The 14,392-nt window shown below is 40.3% G+C and overlaps 1 protein-coding gene across 9 annotated transcripts in view; it reads right to left on the bottom strand.

Moving 5' to 3' along the window:
- Positions 1 to 14,392, bottom strand: part of FAM13C (family with sequence similarity 13 member C) — a 125,953-nt gene that overhangs the window by 51,854 nt on the left and 59,707 nt on the right. For all 9 annotated transcript variants that reach the window (XM_045841818.1, XM_045841820.1, XM_045841819.1 and 6 more), the window contains one exon: positions 692 to 755. In XM_045841818.1, the coding sequence (XP_045697774.1) occupies positions 692 to 755 (64 nt within the window). The remainder of the gene's footprint in view (positions 1 to 691; positions 756 to 14,392) is intronic.

Below are 14,392 nucleotides of genomic sequence, written 5' to 3'. Positions count from 1 at the left end.
CCTAATCAGATATACCACCCACTGCTCCTTAATTATACAATTAGGACAAGAAAAACTAGACAGTATTCCAAGCCAATGTCTCAAGCCAAGGCATTCGTAATAATGGAGATCCTAATTCCATTATATTGATTTCCAACAGAAGAATTAAATTATATATTTCAAAGAAAATCTAGAACAAGCTTATTAACATTATGATGCCCAGTTTGGTGGGAACCAGTTGGATTGGAAAACACAGCGTCAATGTCTGAAAGCACACTTAGAGCATAATGCAGACACCACCCTCGATCAGGCTCTGAGGATGAACAATAAGCATGATTATATTTGTGACAGCAAAAGCCGTTAGGAAAAGGGGAGAGGTGAAATCAAATTAAGAGAAAATTTTATAAATGTAACTGTCACAGTCATGGTTACACAATGCTGAAGCAAAATTGAAAAGAGTGTAATGAAGTGACTGCTGGACTTGGTTCAAATCCAAGACATAATGAGCAGTCTTGCAAATAATATTTTAAATGTATTTGCTCCAGAGTGATGAAAAACATTGCCCAAAGAACTAGAAGGAAAACAAGTTCACTTAAGAACCAAAATACCTAAAGTTTTAATCAGAGAGAGATTTCCTAAGACTGGGAAAAAGAGAAATAAATTTCACGATTGGCTAACTCAAGTTCCTACAAGCAGCAATGATTGCACCTACCTCATTTAAGTCCTGCTGAGTTTCAAAGGCATCCTTTGGCAGAGTGGCAGCCTTCTGGTCTATTCTATAAAATACAAAGAAAATTATTTCAATTTAAAAGAAACCTTTCAACAATGCACATTTGAAGCTGGCGGTGACAGATCTGACTATACCCCTGTTAGAAAAATCCTCATTGGTACCCCACTGCCCAAAGAACAGAGTCCAGACTACTCACAATGATCTGCAACACATCACAGTGTTTGGATTCTGCCGGCCTTCCTGGCCCCACCTCTTACCACTCTCACCCTTGCTCCCCATACTCCAGCTTCTCTGGCCTTCTCGCTGCTTCTTCCACACATAATGTTGGTTTCCTATTCAAACTTTCACCCTTGCTGTCCCAGACAGCTCATCCCTCAGATCTCATAGAGCTGACTCTTGTTATCATGTAAGCTCAGCTCCTTTGTCACCTCCCAACAAGACCCTCCTGATCTTCCTAACTTCTTAGATGTAGCCCTCCCCTTCACTCTCTATCACACCTTAGATTTTCTTCTCAGCTTTTATCACTATATGATATTATACTGTTTATTTGCATTTCCATATTAAATGTAAGTGCTAAGAAAACAGTGATTGTATGCATTTTCTATACTGCTAAATCCTCAGTGAAAATTCAATATTTTTTAATTCATTAAAAGTTTTTTCTAATGAGTGAATGTGATCTGATACAATTGTCATATAATGACACCATTTGTTCACTTAAGACAGCTTTTGGAAATTTCGTCCTTTCTTTTAACTAACACAATAAATGTTATAGCAATTGCTGGGTAATATGGTGAAGCTGGCTTTTGCTACCACGTAGTTACCAATAGAAGAAAAAGAACTTAAAAATGGGCAAATCTACTCCAAATCAATTTTAGTTTAGCTTAGAAACAAAAAACCGAGTTCCACAATTGGCAGATGCTTAGCTCCAAATCATGATTTGCCAAATGCTATGGTCCAATGGCATCTATTACATAACATCCAAGTTTTTCTGCAGCAGTTTTCAGGCTATTATATAATAAGCATATTGAATTATAGTTATTAACTGTATCAAAAGGCCTGCTATCTTAATGAAAAAAACTTTAGTTGGTGTTAAGTCATTTATAAAAAGATTTACTGTGAGGCATAATCATTTACAGTTAGTATTCCACCTCAATTTGAATTCTGAAGAAAATGTGCATGTCCTCTGAGTGGCCAACAAGATTAATGACTTCTAAAAGCCAGGATGCACATTTAGAAATACCACAACCTCACTTCAAAATATTCTTAAGAATGCAGCATTCTTTCAATCCACAGACACTGCTAACTGTGCAAACAATTTATTTCTAATGAGAAAGGGAACGAGGTAAAGGTAAAAATTGTGAAGGTCATACTGATGTCTACCATGTCTGCACAAGGCAGCACGTTCCTCCTGCATGTGATGGAAGACCGAGGGTCCCGACCATGAGCTCGTGGAGAGATTGCTTAAGTGAGAAAAGTGAACAAGTGAGGAAGAAGACCACTGGCACAGCTCCCTCTGCCCATCAGGTCCCTGAGCCACACGCATAGTGATTTCAGGGCTTCAGAAAATACCAAGTGGCTCTTTCCTGAAAAACGGGTGGACCCTCTTGGGTATAGGGATTAACCCATCCCATCTAGTATCATCTAAAACTCTGAATGGCTTATAATTTCTTTGTAACTTACAGTGGTTCTCAAATTGTGTTCCTATAGAGTTATGGTAAGAGCAGAAAAATGGAAGAGTGTTGATCTTTAATGGAAAGATATTTATGTTTCCAAGCAGAAATTTTTCTAGGGCTTTGGTGCCAGCAGATGGTAAAACAAATACACAAGCAGAAAACATTAATGGAAGAAAGCAGATATAGACTTGGTTAAAAATATAGTATGTATTACTGAGATGCACAGAATAGCCTGAAGTAATATAATCACATGATCTTCCAGGAAAACTACTCATCATCTCCAAATAAATCTCCAAGTTTGAGAACTGTGGTCTGAGCATCAAAGGCACCTTAATAATCATCCGAGTACCTCCTATGTGCCCGGTACATTGTCGGGGAGATAATGATCAATAAGCAGCATCTACGCCTTTAGGAGGCATACAATCTAGTGCAATCTTAAGCAGAGGATAAAACTAATTACAACCCAGCCTTGATGGTATCTCAGTAAGTCAAGGATCAGTGCACAAGAGCTGGTATTAGAATGCTGGAGAGGAACTCGGGAGGTAGAGATAGATCAGAGAGATGTTTTCAAGGATAAAAACAATCAGAAGGTCATGAGTGTGGATTCAAAGTGTGACATGAAAGAGACAGAGTAATCAAAATTATTCCAAAGTTTGAGCCCTTGGGACAAGGAAAATGACATGTGGTTTTTCAAACAGATATATAAAAATATGTAATTTTGGTTAGGGTAAGGAGGAGCAGGTATAAAGAGAGACAATTCATGAGTTTAGATTTAGATATTCGAAGATTGAAGTGTAGCTGAAATAGGGAATTGAAAATGCCCACACATGGCTACCCCCAGGACAGGGCTCTCTGCAGTGTTTTCGACAGAGAGAGTGGTGACCATGACAGTGACGTCCAACGGTCCCAGGTTCTGCATCGCTTGTTCCTGTATTGCATGGCCAGAGCCTAGCAATGGTGCCTGCCACAGTACACATTGCTCAGTACACATCTTTTGGATGGGTGGATGAATGAAAAAACAGAAGCAACCAGACCCAAGAATGACTTTTCATCTACCACTTACTAAGGATGTGTACCCATGGCCAAGACACTAACATCTCTAAGCCTCGGTTTCCTCAACTACAAAGTGAAGATGATAATAGCAACTACTCATGGGATAATTCATCATGAGAAGGACAGTTCATGAATAATGCTTACTACTACTATTAGGTATAACACATGCATTCTATAATCATATAAAGTACCATAATAAGAATAATTAATTGTATATTCTATTAATAATAACTGAAGCCTATCAATAAATAACTGAAAGAGATAAAAGTTGGGACATCCTTACTCAGAGCCACTAAGCAGGTCACTGAGACTGGCCAGTTATGGGACAGAAGAAAGCAGAGCCATGAAAAAAATGGAGACACATCACTAAGGAGGTAAAAAGCTAAACAGGAGAGAACTCAAAATGCAGAAGAGAAAGAAATTATAAGAAAGAAGAGTCTCAGTTCACCAGCCCTTTCCACTCCTGTCTGGGACTGCTAGGCAGTTTACTTATGTTGTTTTATTCTCGGTAAGTCTATGGGATTAGCCTTATAATACCCATTTGACCTAATAGGGCAATTAGATAACTTCACATTCATAAAATACATTATTAAGCACCAACTCTATGTCAGGTTTTATTGCAGTATTGGGGAACAAAACAGTGAATCAAAGGCTCTGCCCTCATGAGACTTACATTCTTGAAGAAGAAGAAGTGACCTAAGGAAATAAACCAGTGGTATGTGGTGCACCAGATGCTAATACAGAGAAAAAGAAAGGTAAGAACAGCATACAGGAGGACAGTCCAGCTCACACTGCTAGAAAACCTCAGTCAACTGGAGACAATGAGAATGAAAGTGTAGAGATAACAGATTACTGGATTGCAAACAATGAAGGTCTTGGCAGAAGAGGAAACAAACAAAAGCTTCTCACTAGAAAAGTTTAGCAATGAAAAGAAATGAAACAGTAGCTAGGTATCTCAAATTCCCTTCTTTTTAATATCTTTGAAGATACTGCTTGAATAATTTGCAAACCTAGCTAGAAGCTAGCCTAAACACAAAAACTGGATCATACTCCCTCCAATTTTCTTTTCCCTCTTCACTCAAAACAATAGAAGACAGATAAAGCACGTCTTCTGGGGAGGACAATGATGAGTAGGGCAGATAGGGCTTTCTGTCAGCTTCACTACAACCCTGCCCCCTAGCCCAGGTCCAGGCAAAGGGAAATGCAGCGTGGACTCCCCAGGGCCCAATTCCGGCTCTTAGGACCAATCAGAATGCAATGCCTTCAAAGACCGCCACCATCACCACCAGTATTATTACTGCCACCATTATCATCCCCACCAACACCCAAACAAACCCCACCCCCATCACCACCCCATTGCTGTCCATGGTGCCACCACATTACTGCTGCCACCAAATGGTAGAATTCAAAATAAAAGCACATCTCAACAGAGAAACACAAAACTTAACTGTTTGCTGATATTAAAAGGACTTCTTGCCAGATTGTGACTGCAAAATCATGGCTAGCTGACTGAAGAGCAACTTTGCTAAAAATATTTGGTGTTCCCACATTACTGGAACATGAAAGCACGTGCTACGCCAGCCTGCAGGGTCATCCTGCAGTGGCCTTCCCTCGGGAGGCGGACTGGAACTCAAAATAGCACAGCAAACAAAGAATGAAGACACTTTTCTTGGCCTACGAATAATCTCCAACCACAGATGTGATCATTTGTGAAGCAGTATTTTTGTTGAGGATTTTTGATTTATACCAACATTTCAGCTTTCCATAATTAAATGAGCAGTGGGGCATATTCCCTAAGTTAGCGAAGAGCTTTCCCATATGCCCAATTGCTCATGGAAGGCATGTGAGGGTTATCTGACACCTTCCTCTCCCTCAAACCCAACAATCAATTTATTACTAAGTCCTTTAACTTCTTTTCCTTTTCAGTTTTTTATTGTATTTTTTCCATTATCATTTATCCCTCTTATATCCATCAGTAATCATCACACTGCTGTTCAAGTCCACAAGTCCTTTTTCCTTTTTGCTCAGTCCCTCCACCTCCTCACCTCCCCCATTCTCCCTTAGCTGTCACCTTGCTCTCCATCTATGAGTCTGTCTCTATTTTCCTTATTAGTTCAGTTTGTTCATTAGATTCCACATATAAGTGAAATCACATGGTTTTTGTCTTTCTCTGACTGGCTTATTTCACTTAACATAATGTTCTCCAGGTCCATCCATACTGTTGCAAAGGGTAAAATTTTCTTCTTTTTTACAGCCAAGTAGAATTCCATTGTGTAAATGTCCCATAGTTGTTTTATCCACTCATCTACTGATGTGTACTTGGGCTGCTTCCATATCTTGAAGACTATAAATTACCTAGCAATGTACATACAGGTGTTTAGGTTCTTTCAAATTAGTATTTTGGATTCCTTTGGGTATATTCCTAGAAGTGGGATCACTTAGTCAGCCCTGGCTAGTGTGGCTCAGTGGACTGAGCACTGGCCTGTGAACCAAAAGGTTGTAGGTTCAATTCCCAGTCAGGGAACATACCTGGATTATGGGACAGGTCCCCAGTTGGAGGCATGCCTGATATTTCTTGCTTTAATTACTTATTCCAAATAATTTTTGCATCTTTCTTTTCCCCACCACCTTAGGCCAAGCCACCATTATCTGTTTTCTAGACTGCTTCCCTTGCCTCCCTACTATTCCTCTACCCTCCCCACATCATTCCCATACAACACTACCTTGTCACTAACTTTCTGCACACTGTACTTATAATAAAGACCAAAATTCTTCAAGTATCCTATGACTTTCTGAGGGACCTAGCATCTGTCCACACCTTCATCCTCAGTTCCTATCCATCTCCCTTCCTGTGCTCCTGTTACACGGGCATTCTTTCAGTTCTCAGACACGGCGAGCCCCTTTCTACCTCAAGCCTTCGTAGATGCTGCTCCTGTGCCTGCAATGCTCTACCCTCTCCATGTTCCCTCCTAATTAACTCATCTGTCCTTTAGACACCTGGTACCAGACCAATCAGTCTTCCCTTCGATATGTCTTACTGTATTCCGATCTTCTACATCTACTGTGTAGGATGTCTTAGTATCTACTTGTGTATTTGTATAATTATTGATTTGTCTCTTTCTCATGATGATGAGCTCATGGGGCAGAGATCATGAGTCTTGCTTAACATTTATTCTAGGGCTAATCCTGGCATCTGGCACCTAGTAGACACTCAGTGTGGGCTGCTGCTGATTCTGATATATGCCTGAGTATGTACATCGATTATGGTAAAATTCGTGTGCCCTCCTCCGATTGGAGCATGCCTGGCAGGAGGGATGACTCTCATTCCCACAAGCAAACCCATTTCTTCCCCAAGGAGACCTGCTAAAGATTAGCAAGTGTCTTTCTAACCCATACATAGAAAACCAGGGCAGGAGAGTAAAAAGAGAGCATCCAACACACTTTCTGAGTGCTTCATATAAAGTTAGAACCTTAAAATCAAGTGGTGCCTACACATTTAAGAGTTCCAGATACTCTACTGTCTTAAACTGAGTCTCTATATTAGAAAGTCTGTATTAGAAAGCGACACGGGACAACCAAGGTACACCTGCATGGCTGCCAGCTTGCTGTATGACTCTTGTTTCCTGAAGCTTTTGAAAACAAAAGATATATCCCAAGAGGACAACCCTCTAAGCAAAACATTCTTTATGAACGAACAATAGCTGTATATGCAGACACAGACAAGATGCCAATAAATTCCAGTAATATTATTAACAACAATAACTACCCTTGATACCAGTAAATATAAAGTTTCTTTCTCTAGGGAGTCTAAGCTGTATTAAAGATATTGCTTTACTGTTTTTTTCCCCAAATTTACATGCTAATGAGTCAAGATTAAGCATTGGGCAGCCAACTTCAAAGATAAAGTAACCAAGGCACAGAGTTTTAAATGACTCTCAAAGAAATCACTACAAAAAAAAAAAAAAACAGAACGAGAAGTCAATAGATGTTCATGAATGTCAGTGTATGTCCAAGCCAATGTATGTACTTGTACAGGTCAAAGGACTCCCATAGAGGAAACAAAGATGTAATTAGGAAACATTATCCTAAAGGCCCAGGTACAATAACCTGGGAAGAGACCAATGGCTAAAGGGCATAGGTGGGAGACTTCTGTGAATGTTTCTGTCCTGGGTCCCAGGAAACACACTTCAGAAAAGGAAAGTGCTGTGTCCCTGGAGACACCATGAGAAACTCCAAACACAAGGCAGCCCAGCTGCACTAAAATAGATACCTCGCCTCACCTTGGTGGGCTGAAACAGAGCCTGGAAACAGTCAGAACCACTCCAATGCCCAGAGAATGGGTGAGGAGTGGGTCAGACCCACAAGGCAAATGTTAGAACTGGCAGAGGGAAGGAGAGGGAGTTGTCATGTGTATGGTTCAAAATACTCCATAAACCAGAAGGAAGAGTTTGGGAAGGGATATTAGGTACAGGGGATTCACTGGGAGCTAAGATCTTAATAATACTTTTTTATCAGTAGTAATGATAGCAGCATCTGGTTTGCTGAGCACAATACAAAGCACTTTGCTTGTATCATCTCATTTACTGCATTCCTTTAATAAGTGATTATTAGACCCCTGCTCCCTGTGCCAGGCAGTGCTCGGTCCAGGAGACAGAGAGGATGCGGCAGATGCTTCAGCTCTGTGGTCAGGTCTGCTCACTCACATCATCCCCCTTGAGCACCTGCCAAGTCTCTTCCCTTTTTTTACTTCAAGGATTTTGAGAAACAGAACTGGATCCCTCAGCCTGGAAGTGTGGGAGAGCTGCCTCCCCTGGGGGAAACAGAAAGAAGAATGTGTGGTTAAACACTGAAACCCCAAATTTTCAGAGGGATAGATCTGGGAACTTTCTATGCACTTCCTCGGAGAGGCCCCAGGGAACTAATTCTAGTTACCAAGAGTGTTCAGTTACACACCTACTGTCAGCTCTTTCTCCTCCTGTGTGCCTGTGTCCCAAGGTTACCTCCCTGTACCCAAGGCCTCCTCTGAGGCTTGGATATCTTGAGGAGCCTAATGTAATAAAGTGAGCAATGTAACTAAGGAGACACAATCCCTGTCTCTCTGGAGCTTTCAGAGACAGACAGAGGAAAAAAAGTAGCACACAAATGAAGAGTTACTTCAGGTGCAGATACAGTTAAGGGCACAGGGATCATGAGTAATAATGAGGGAAGTGGCTAATTTGAATGACAGATGAGTATCTGATGACTATTAAATACAATCCTTATTGCACTGAGCACTGTGATATATCTGATGCTTGGCCTTCCGACGCTTTAACTTTTAGATCATAAAAAGTTAAGGATAGCTCTAAAAACAAGAGAACTTAAAAGGAAAGCACAGAGGACTTGGGTAGGCATTAATATTAAACAAGCCTAAATGTTACATGTGTCTAGTAAAAGTTTTCTTTCTCTCTCAAAATGTTAAAAAGTTATGTCTCCTACCTTCCTCTGCCCTATCCATGCCTTCTTCATTGCTACCATCACCTTTCACAAGGAGGATGCTTTAGCCTCCAAGATGTCTCCTCACACCACACACTCATTAGAGTGGTCTTTTAAAGATGTCATCTGGGCATGCCATTCCCATTTATAACCCACAATGGCTCCTCTCTGGACTTCCACAAAATCCAAACTTCACACCCTGGGCAGCAGGCCCTGTGCAGTCTGGCCACCGCCAGCCTTTCTGACATCACATCCTCTCACAATTCAGTATTCTCCAGCCTTCCAGACATTTGTCTGTGTCTTCAATAAGCCACACCCCTGTACCTGCTATTCCCAGAGTATATGTTAGTTAGGATTCTATCATGTCATTTAAAAGCAAACAACAAATGCCAAACATGCTTCAGTACAAAGCTGCCTTACCAACGTGGTCTTGGCACACAATGAATAAAACCTGGATCAGTGTCTCTCTGAGGGGCAAGGGTGGATTACTGATCAGAGAGGCAAATCTGCAGGCTAAAACACTCAAAGAAAGAGGTGTCTAGGACACAAATTTTGGTTTAAGCATCATCTGATTCTATAAAAGTCACCTTTAATATTTGCTTTCTGATCCGAACTGACCCAAACCATAAAAGTTGCAGGTATCATTGAGAATACCTTTTAAGTTTCTTTCACTTAATGAAAATTAAAAATAAATCCATTTTCTCCTAATACTCTACTAATATTCCTGTTTACCTCAACTTGAGATAGAACAGCTCAAAAACAAACAAACAAAACACCAGAACAGAGAAAGTAAAATTACATCATATGAGTGCAGAGATTTTAACAAATTTATTATGGCTCCATATTTATGAACAACTTCTTGATTTGAAAACTTAATAGGGGCTCAATGGGGGAAAATTTGGAAATCAAAAACAATATATTTTTTAAAGATTTTATTTATTTATTTTTAGACAGAGTGGAAGGGAGGGAGAAAGAGAGGGAGGGAAGCATCAATGTGTGGTTGCCTTGAATGTGCCCCCAACTGGGGACCTGGACCACAACCCAGGCATGTGCCCTGACTAGGAATCAAACTGATGACCTTTTGCTTCACAGGCCCATGCTTAATCCACTAAGCCACACCAGCCAGGGCTAAAAACAATATTTTTTAAATCATCCACCATCATCCCACCTGAAAGTAACCACCAATAAAACATTGATTTATGTCTTTCCAGTATGTCTCTGTACATAATATTATCAATAGTAACCAAAATAGAATCCCATAATACCATAATGTAACTGCTTTTTCTACATGTATAAAATCGATCATGTTAATACTCTCCTAAAACATAGTTTTAAACATCCATCATACAGATTGGCATTTCTCAAGTGGGTAGTGGTATGTTCCCTAGGGAGCATTTAGAAACTTTGGAAGCTATCTGTGACTGGCTCAGAAGCTGGGAGTGCCCACTAGCATTTGGTGGGCTAGAGCCAAAGCTGCCAGAGCCCCTGAGATGTGTGGGGCAATCCCACACAAGAAAGAATTGGTCCATAAATCACATGACTTCCAAATATCTTCTGGGAATGTTAGAGCCAGAGACCATTTACCCTCAGCACAATCTGAACCAGAAAACTATGAGGGCTAGTGGAGGAAATAGAAATACCAGAATACACAAGTAAGGAGGAAGGGATTGGACTGAATGGTCTCAAAGATTCCACCCTGAGTCAGTATCCTATGACCACATACAGAAGTCCAGACACGACTCTCTATCTAGTTCTCCCAAAGTTATCAATTATCTATTATATACCTATCTTCTTCCATGATCAAATAACTGGAAAAGTTATACCCTAAGTTTTATTTTAGTTAAACATTTCAATTCCAATGCCTAGACAGGTTTTAACCTTAAGCACAAACCAACAAAACTTTGTAATGCATGTACATAAAGATATGTTCAGACAATCGAGGTGGTGGTAGACTAGGTGGAATTTACACTCACTTCCTCCCAGGACCAAACCATAAACACAACTAAATTATAGATCATCCTAAATTAATTAAAGAAGACTAATTAAACAGAAGTCTTATAACCAAGGATTTACAGAAGAAGCCACTTGAGACTGGTAGGAAGGAGACAGGCATGGAAAGGGTTGGCCCCACACCCAAATATGTCAGTTGAAAATCTGAAGGGATATTTTAGCTGCAAAGCTCCCCCCTAAAACAAAGAGATCTCAATCCCATGTGAGCTTTCCAGCCCAAAGCACTGGAGCTGGTAAGAGTAGCTCACATAATGTCTTTAAAAATCAGCTGGAATTTCATCCACCAGGGAGAGATGGGAGTCTGTTAGAAATTCAGGTGCCCTCTTGAAGGGTCAGCAAACATATCATTCATAGCCACTCACCCTGGGCTCCAGCAGAGGGAAGGCAGCTCAGAGCAGACTGGGGTCATACAGGGAGAGACTGGGTTGTATTGCTTTAGGGAGAGAGCTTATGGGACAGCTGCCAAGGCTGCTGTGCTGTGTCCCTCTCCAACACTGCCCACAGACACCATCTTTCCTGGATCAACCGCTCTCCTTCTTACAACATCACTATGAAGGAATGCACTAGCTCTACCCCCGGACTCCCTGTGGCCCTGCTGAGCTCACACTCTGTAGAGGAATCTGCTGGTTATGGTCAGCCCAGGCCCATGGTGCAGACTTTCTTAGAGGGCTCCTGAGGAGGTATGGGCAAACTTAGAAGCTGTAAGAGATACACAAGGAAAGATGGAGGTCTGTGGCTATAGGGCAAAGGCCATTTTCCCACTCCACAAGCCCTGATACCTCCCCAGTAAGAGATATACTGGCCCCACCCTTCTGACCCCCTGTGGCCCCACCCTTGCAGAGAAGTCAACTGGCTGTGGCAAGCCTGGGCCTGCTGAGCACACTTTCTTGGAAGGCTCTCTGAAAAGTGTCAGAGACACAGAGGACGAGGGTCATATTTCCCTCTTACCCTTGATCAACACCACTGTTCCTGTGCAAGACGTTCCTTCCACATGGCCAAAAATCATGGTCTCTTTCAGCCTGATGCACCTGGCTGGCCTGACCCTAAAGACTCCCTGAGATTCTGCCACACTACCATGGTCTGCTTACCCTAAGCAGGTGGCCAGCTGGCCTTTGTGTGCACTGAGAATTTTGCTAAGTGGACTCAGACCATGAATGGTGCTAAGTTTGAATCTGTGTCAATCTGGTGAACACCACCTGCCCCTACCTTACACTACTGGCATACTGTCAGAGGCTTTTTCTGCAACTGAGCCTAAGAGTCAAACAGCAAGTGGAGGTAACTTGAGCCTTTTTGCTGAACTGCCCCTGGGCTCAGTGCTAGTGGAAGCCAGACTTGGCCCCTTCCATGAAAACTCAGGACCAGCAGAGGCAGCCACAATCTATGGATTGCTTTATAGCTCCAAACAGGCAACCCAGGGCCAGTCACAAGCTGCATTTAAACCAACACATTTGATGGCTTCAGACCATATCAGCATGACCCAGTTAGGTCTATAGGCAGCATACCTAATGAAGCATTTCATCAGGCACAAGACCCTGCTGGGAAAAATTAATCTTCATAGGGTCAGCTGCCACACAGCAGCTTGTACACTGTCCAGGGGGTACAGAGAGTTTCAAACAAGATGAATTCATAGAGACCCAAACCAAGACACATCATAATTAAAATGGCAAAGGTTAATGACAAAGAGAAAATCTTAAAAGCAGCAAGAGAAAGATAGTTAATTGTCTACAAGGGAGCTCCCAAAAGACTGTCATCTCATTTCTCAACAGAAACATTTCAGGCCAGAAGGAACTGGCATGAAATTCAAAATCATAGAAAGTAAGGACCTACAACCAAGACTACTTTACCCAGAAGGAGAAATAAAGAACTCCTTAGACAAGAAAAAGTTAAGGAGTTCATTACCACCAAACCAGTACTACAAGTAATGTTAAAGGGTCTTCTTGAAGAAGAAGAAAAAACCAAAGGAACATATTTATAAAAAAAATAAAATGGCAATTAATACGTAGCTATTAATAATTGCTTTTGATGTAAATGGAGTAAAGGCTTCAATTAAAAGACATAGGGCAGCTGAATGGACAAGAAAAAAGATCCATATATATGCTGTCTACAAGAGACCCACCTCAGAATGAAAGATACATGGACTGAAAGTAAAGGGATGGAAAATGATATGTTATGCAAATGGAAACAAAAAACAAGCTGAGGTAGCAATACTTAGACAAAACAGACTAAAAAAAAAACTATTAAGAGACAGAGAAGGACATTACATAATGATAAAGGGATCAATCCAACAAGAGGATAAAACCCTTCTAAACATTTATGCACCCAACATAGGAGTACCTAAATATGTGAAGAACATCACATGGACATAAAGGGAAAAACAGAGTCATACAATTATAGTAGGGGATTTTAATATCCCATTGACATCAATGGCTAGATCTTCTAGACAGAAAAATCAATGTGACAACAGTGACTTTAATTGATATACTAGGTGAGATGGATTTAATTGATATTTTCAGAGCATTTCACCTCAAAGCAGTAGAATATACATTCAAGTACACATGGAACATTATCTAAGATAGACCATGTATTATGGCACAAAACAAGTCTCAATAACTTGAAGAAGACTGAAATCCTATTAAGCATCTTTTCTGACCAAAATGGGATGAACCTAGAAATTAGTTACAAGAAAAAATTGAAAATGCATGCATGGAGGCTAAATAACATATTACTAAACAATGTATAGGTTAACAGATCAAAGATAAAATCAAAAGACACTTTGAGACAAATGAAAACATAAACACAACAGCCCAAAATCTATATAACACAGTAAAAACTGTTGTAAGAGCAAATTTCAGAGCATTACAGGCTTACCTCAAAAAAACAAACAGATCTCAAGTAAACAATCTAACCTGACAGTTAAAGGAAACAGAAAAAGAAAAACAAAGCCCAAAGTGATTAGAAGGAAGAAAATGCTAAAGATCAGAGCTAAACTAAATGAAATCAAGTCTAAAAAACAATACAAAAGAACAGTTAAACCTAGAGCTGGTTCTTTAAAAAAGATAACAAGATTGATAAGCCTTTAACCAGACTCATCAAGAAAAAAAGAGGACCCAAATAAATGAAATCAGAAAATGGAAAAAAAAAAACTGACACCACAGAAATACAAATATAAGAAAACATTATGAACAACTATTTGCCAAACATTTCACAATTGAGAATAAGTGCATAATTTCCTAGAAACATACAATCATCCAAAACTGAATCAAGCAAAAACAGAAAATCCAAACAGACCAATTCCAACTGACAAAATCAAAATACTAATCAAAAGAACTCCCATAAACTAAAGTCCTGGACAAGATGGCTTCAAAGGTGAATTTTACCAAATATTCAAAGAAAAACTAACACTTATCCTTCACAAACTATTCCAAAAAAGTCACATTTTATGAGGCCAGCATTATTCTAATTCCAAAACCAGATA

The sequence above is a fragment of the Phyllostomus hastatus genome, unplaced genomic scaffold (genome assembly GCF_019186645.2).
Source record: "Phyllostomus hastatus isolate PE091 unplaced genomic scaffold, TTU_PhHast_1.1 phas_contig_38, whole genome shotgun sequence".
In the NCBI taxonomy this organism is placed as follows: Eukaryota; Metazoa; Chordata; class Mammalia; order Chiroptera; family Phyllostomidae; genus Phyllostomus; species Phyllostomus hastatus.
The sequence above is the reverse complement of the archived record's forward strand: the minus strand, read 5'-3'. Positions and strand labels throughout refer to the sequence as shown.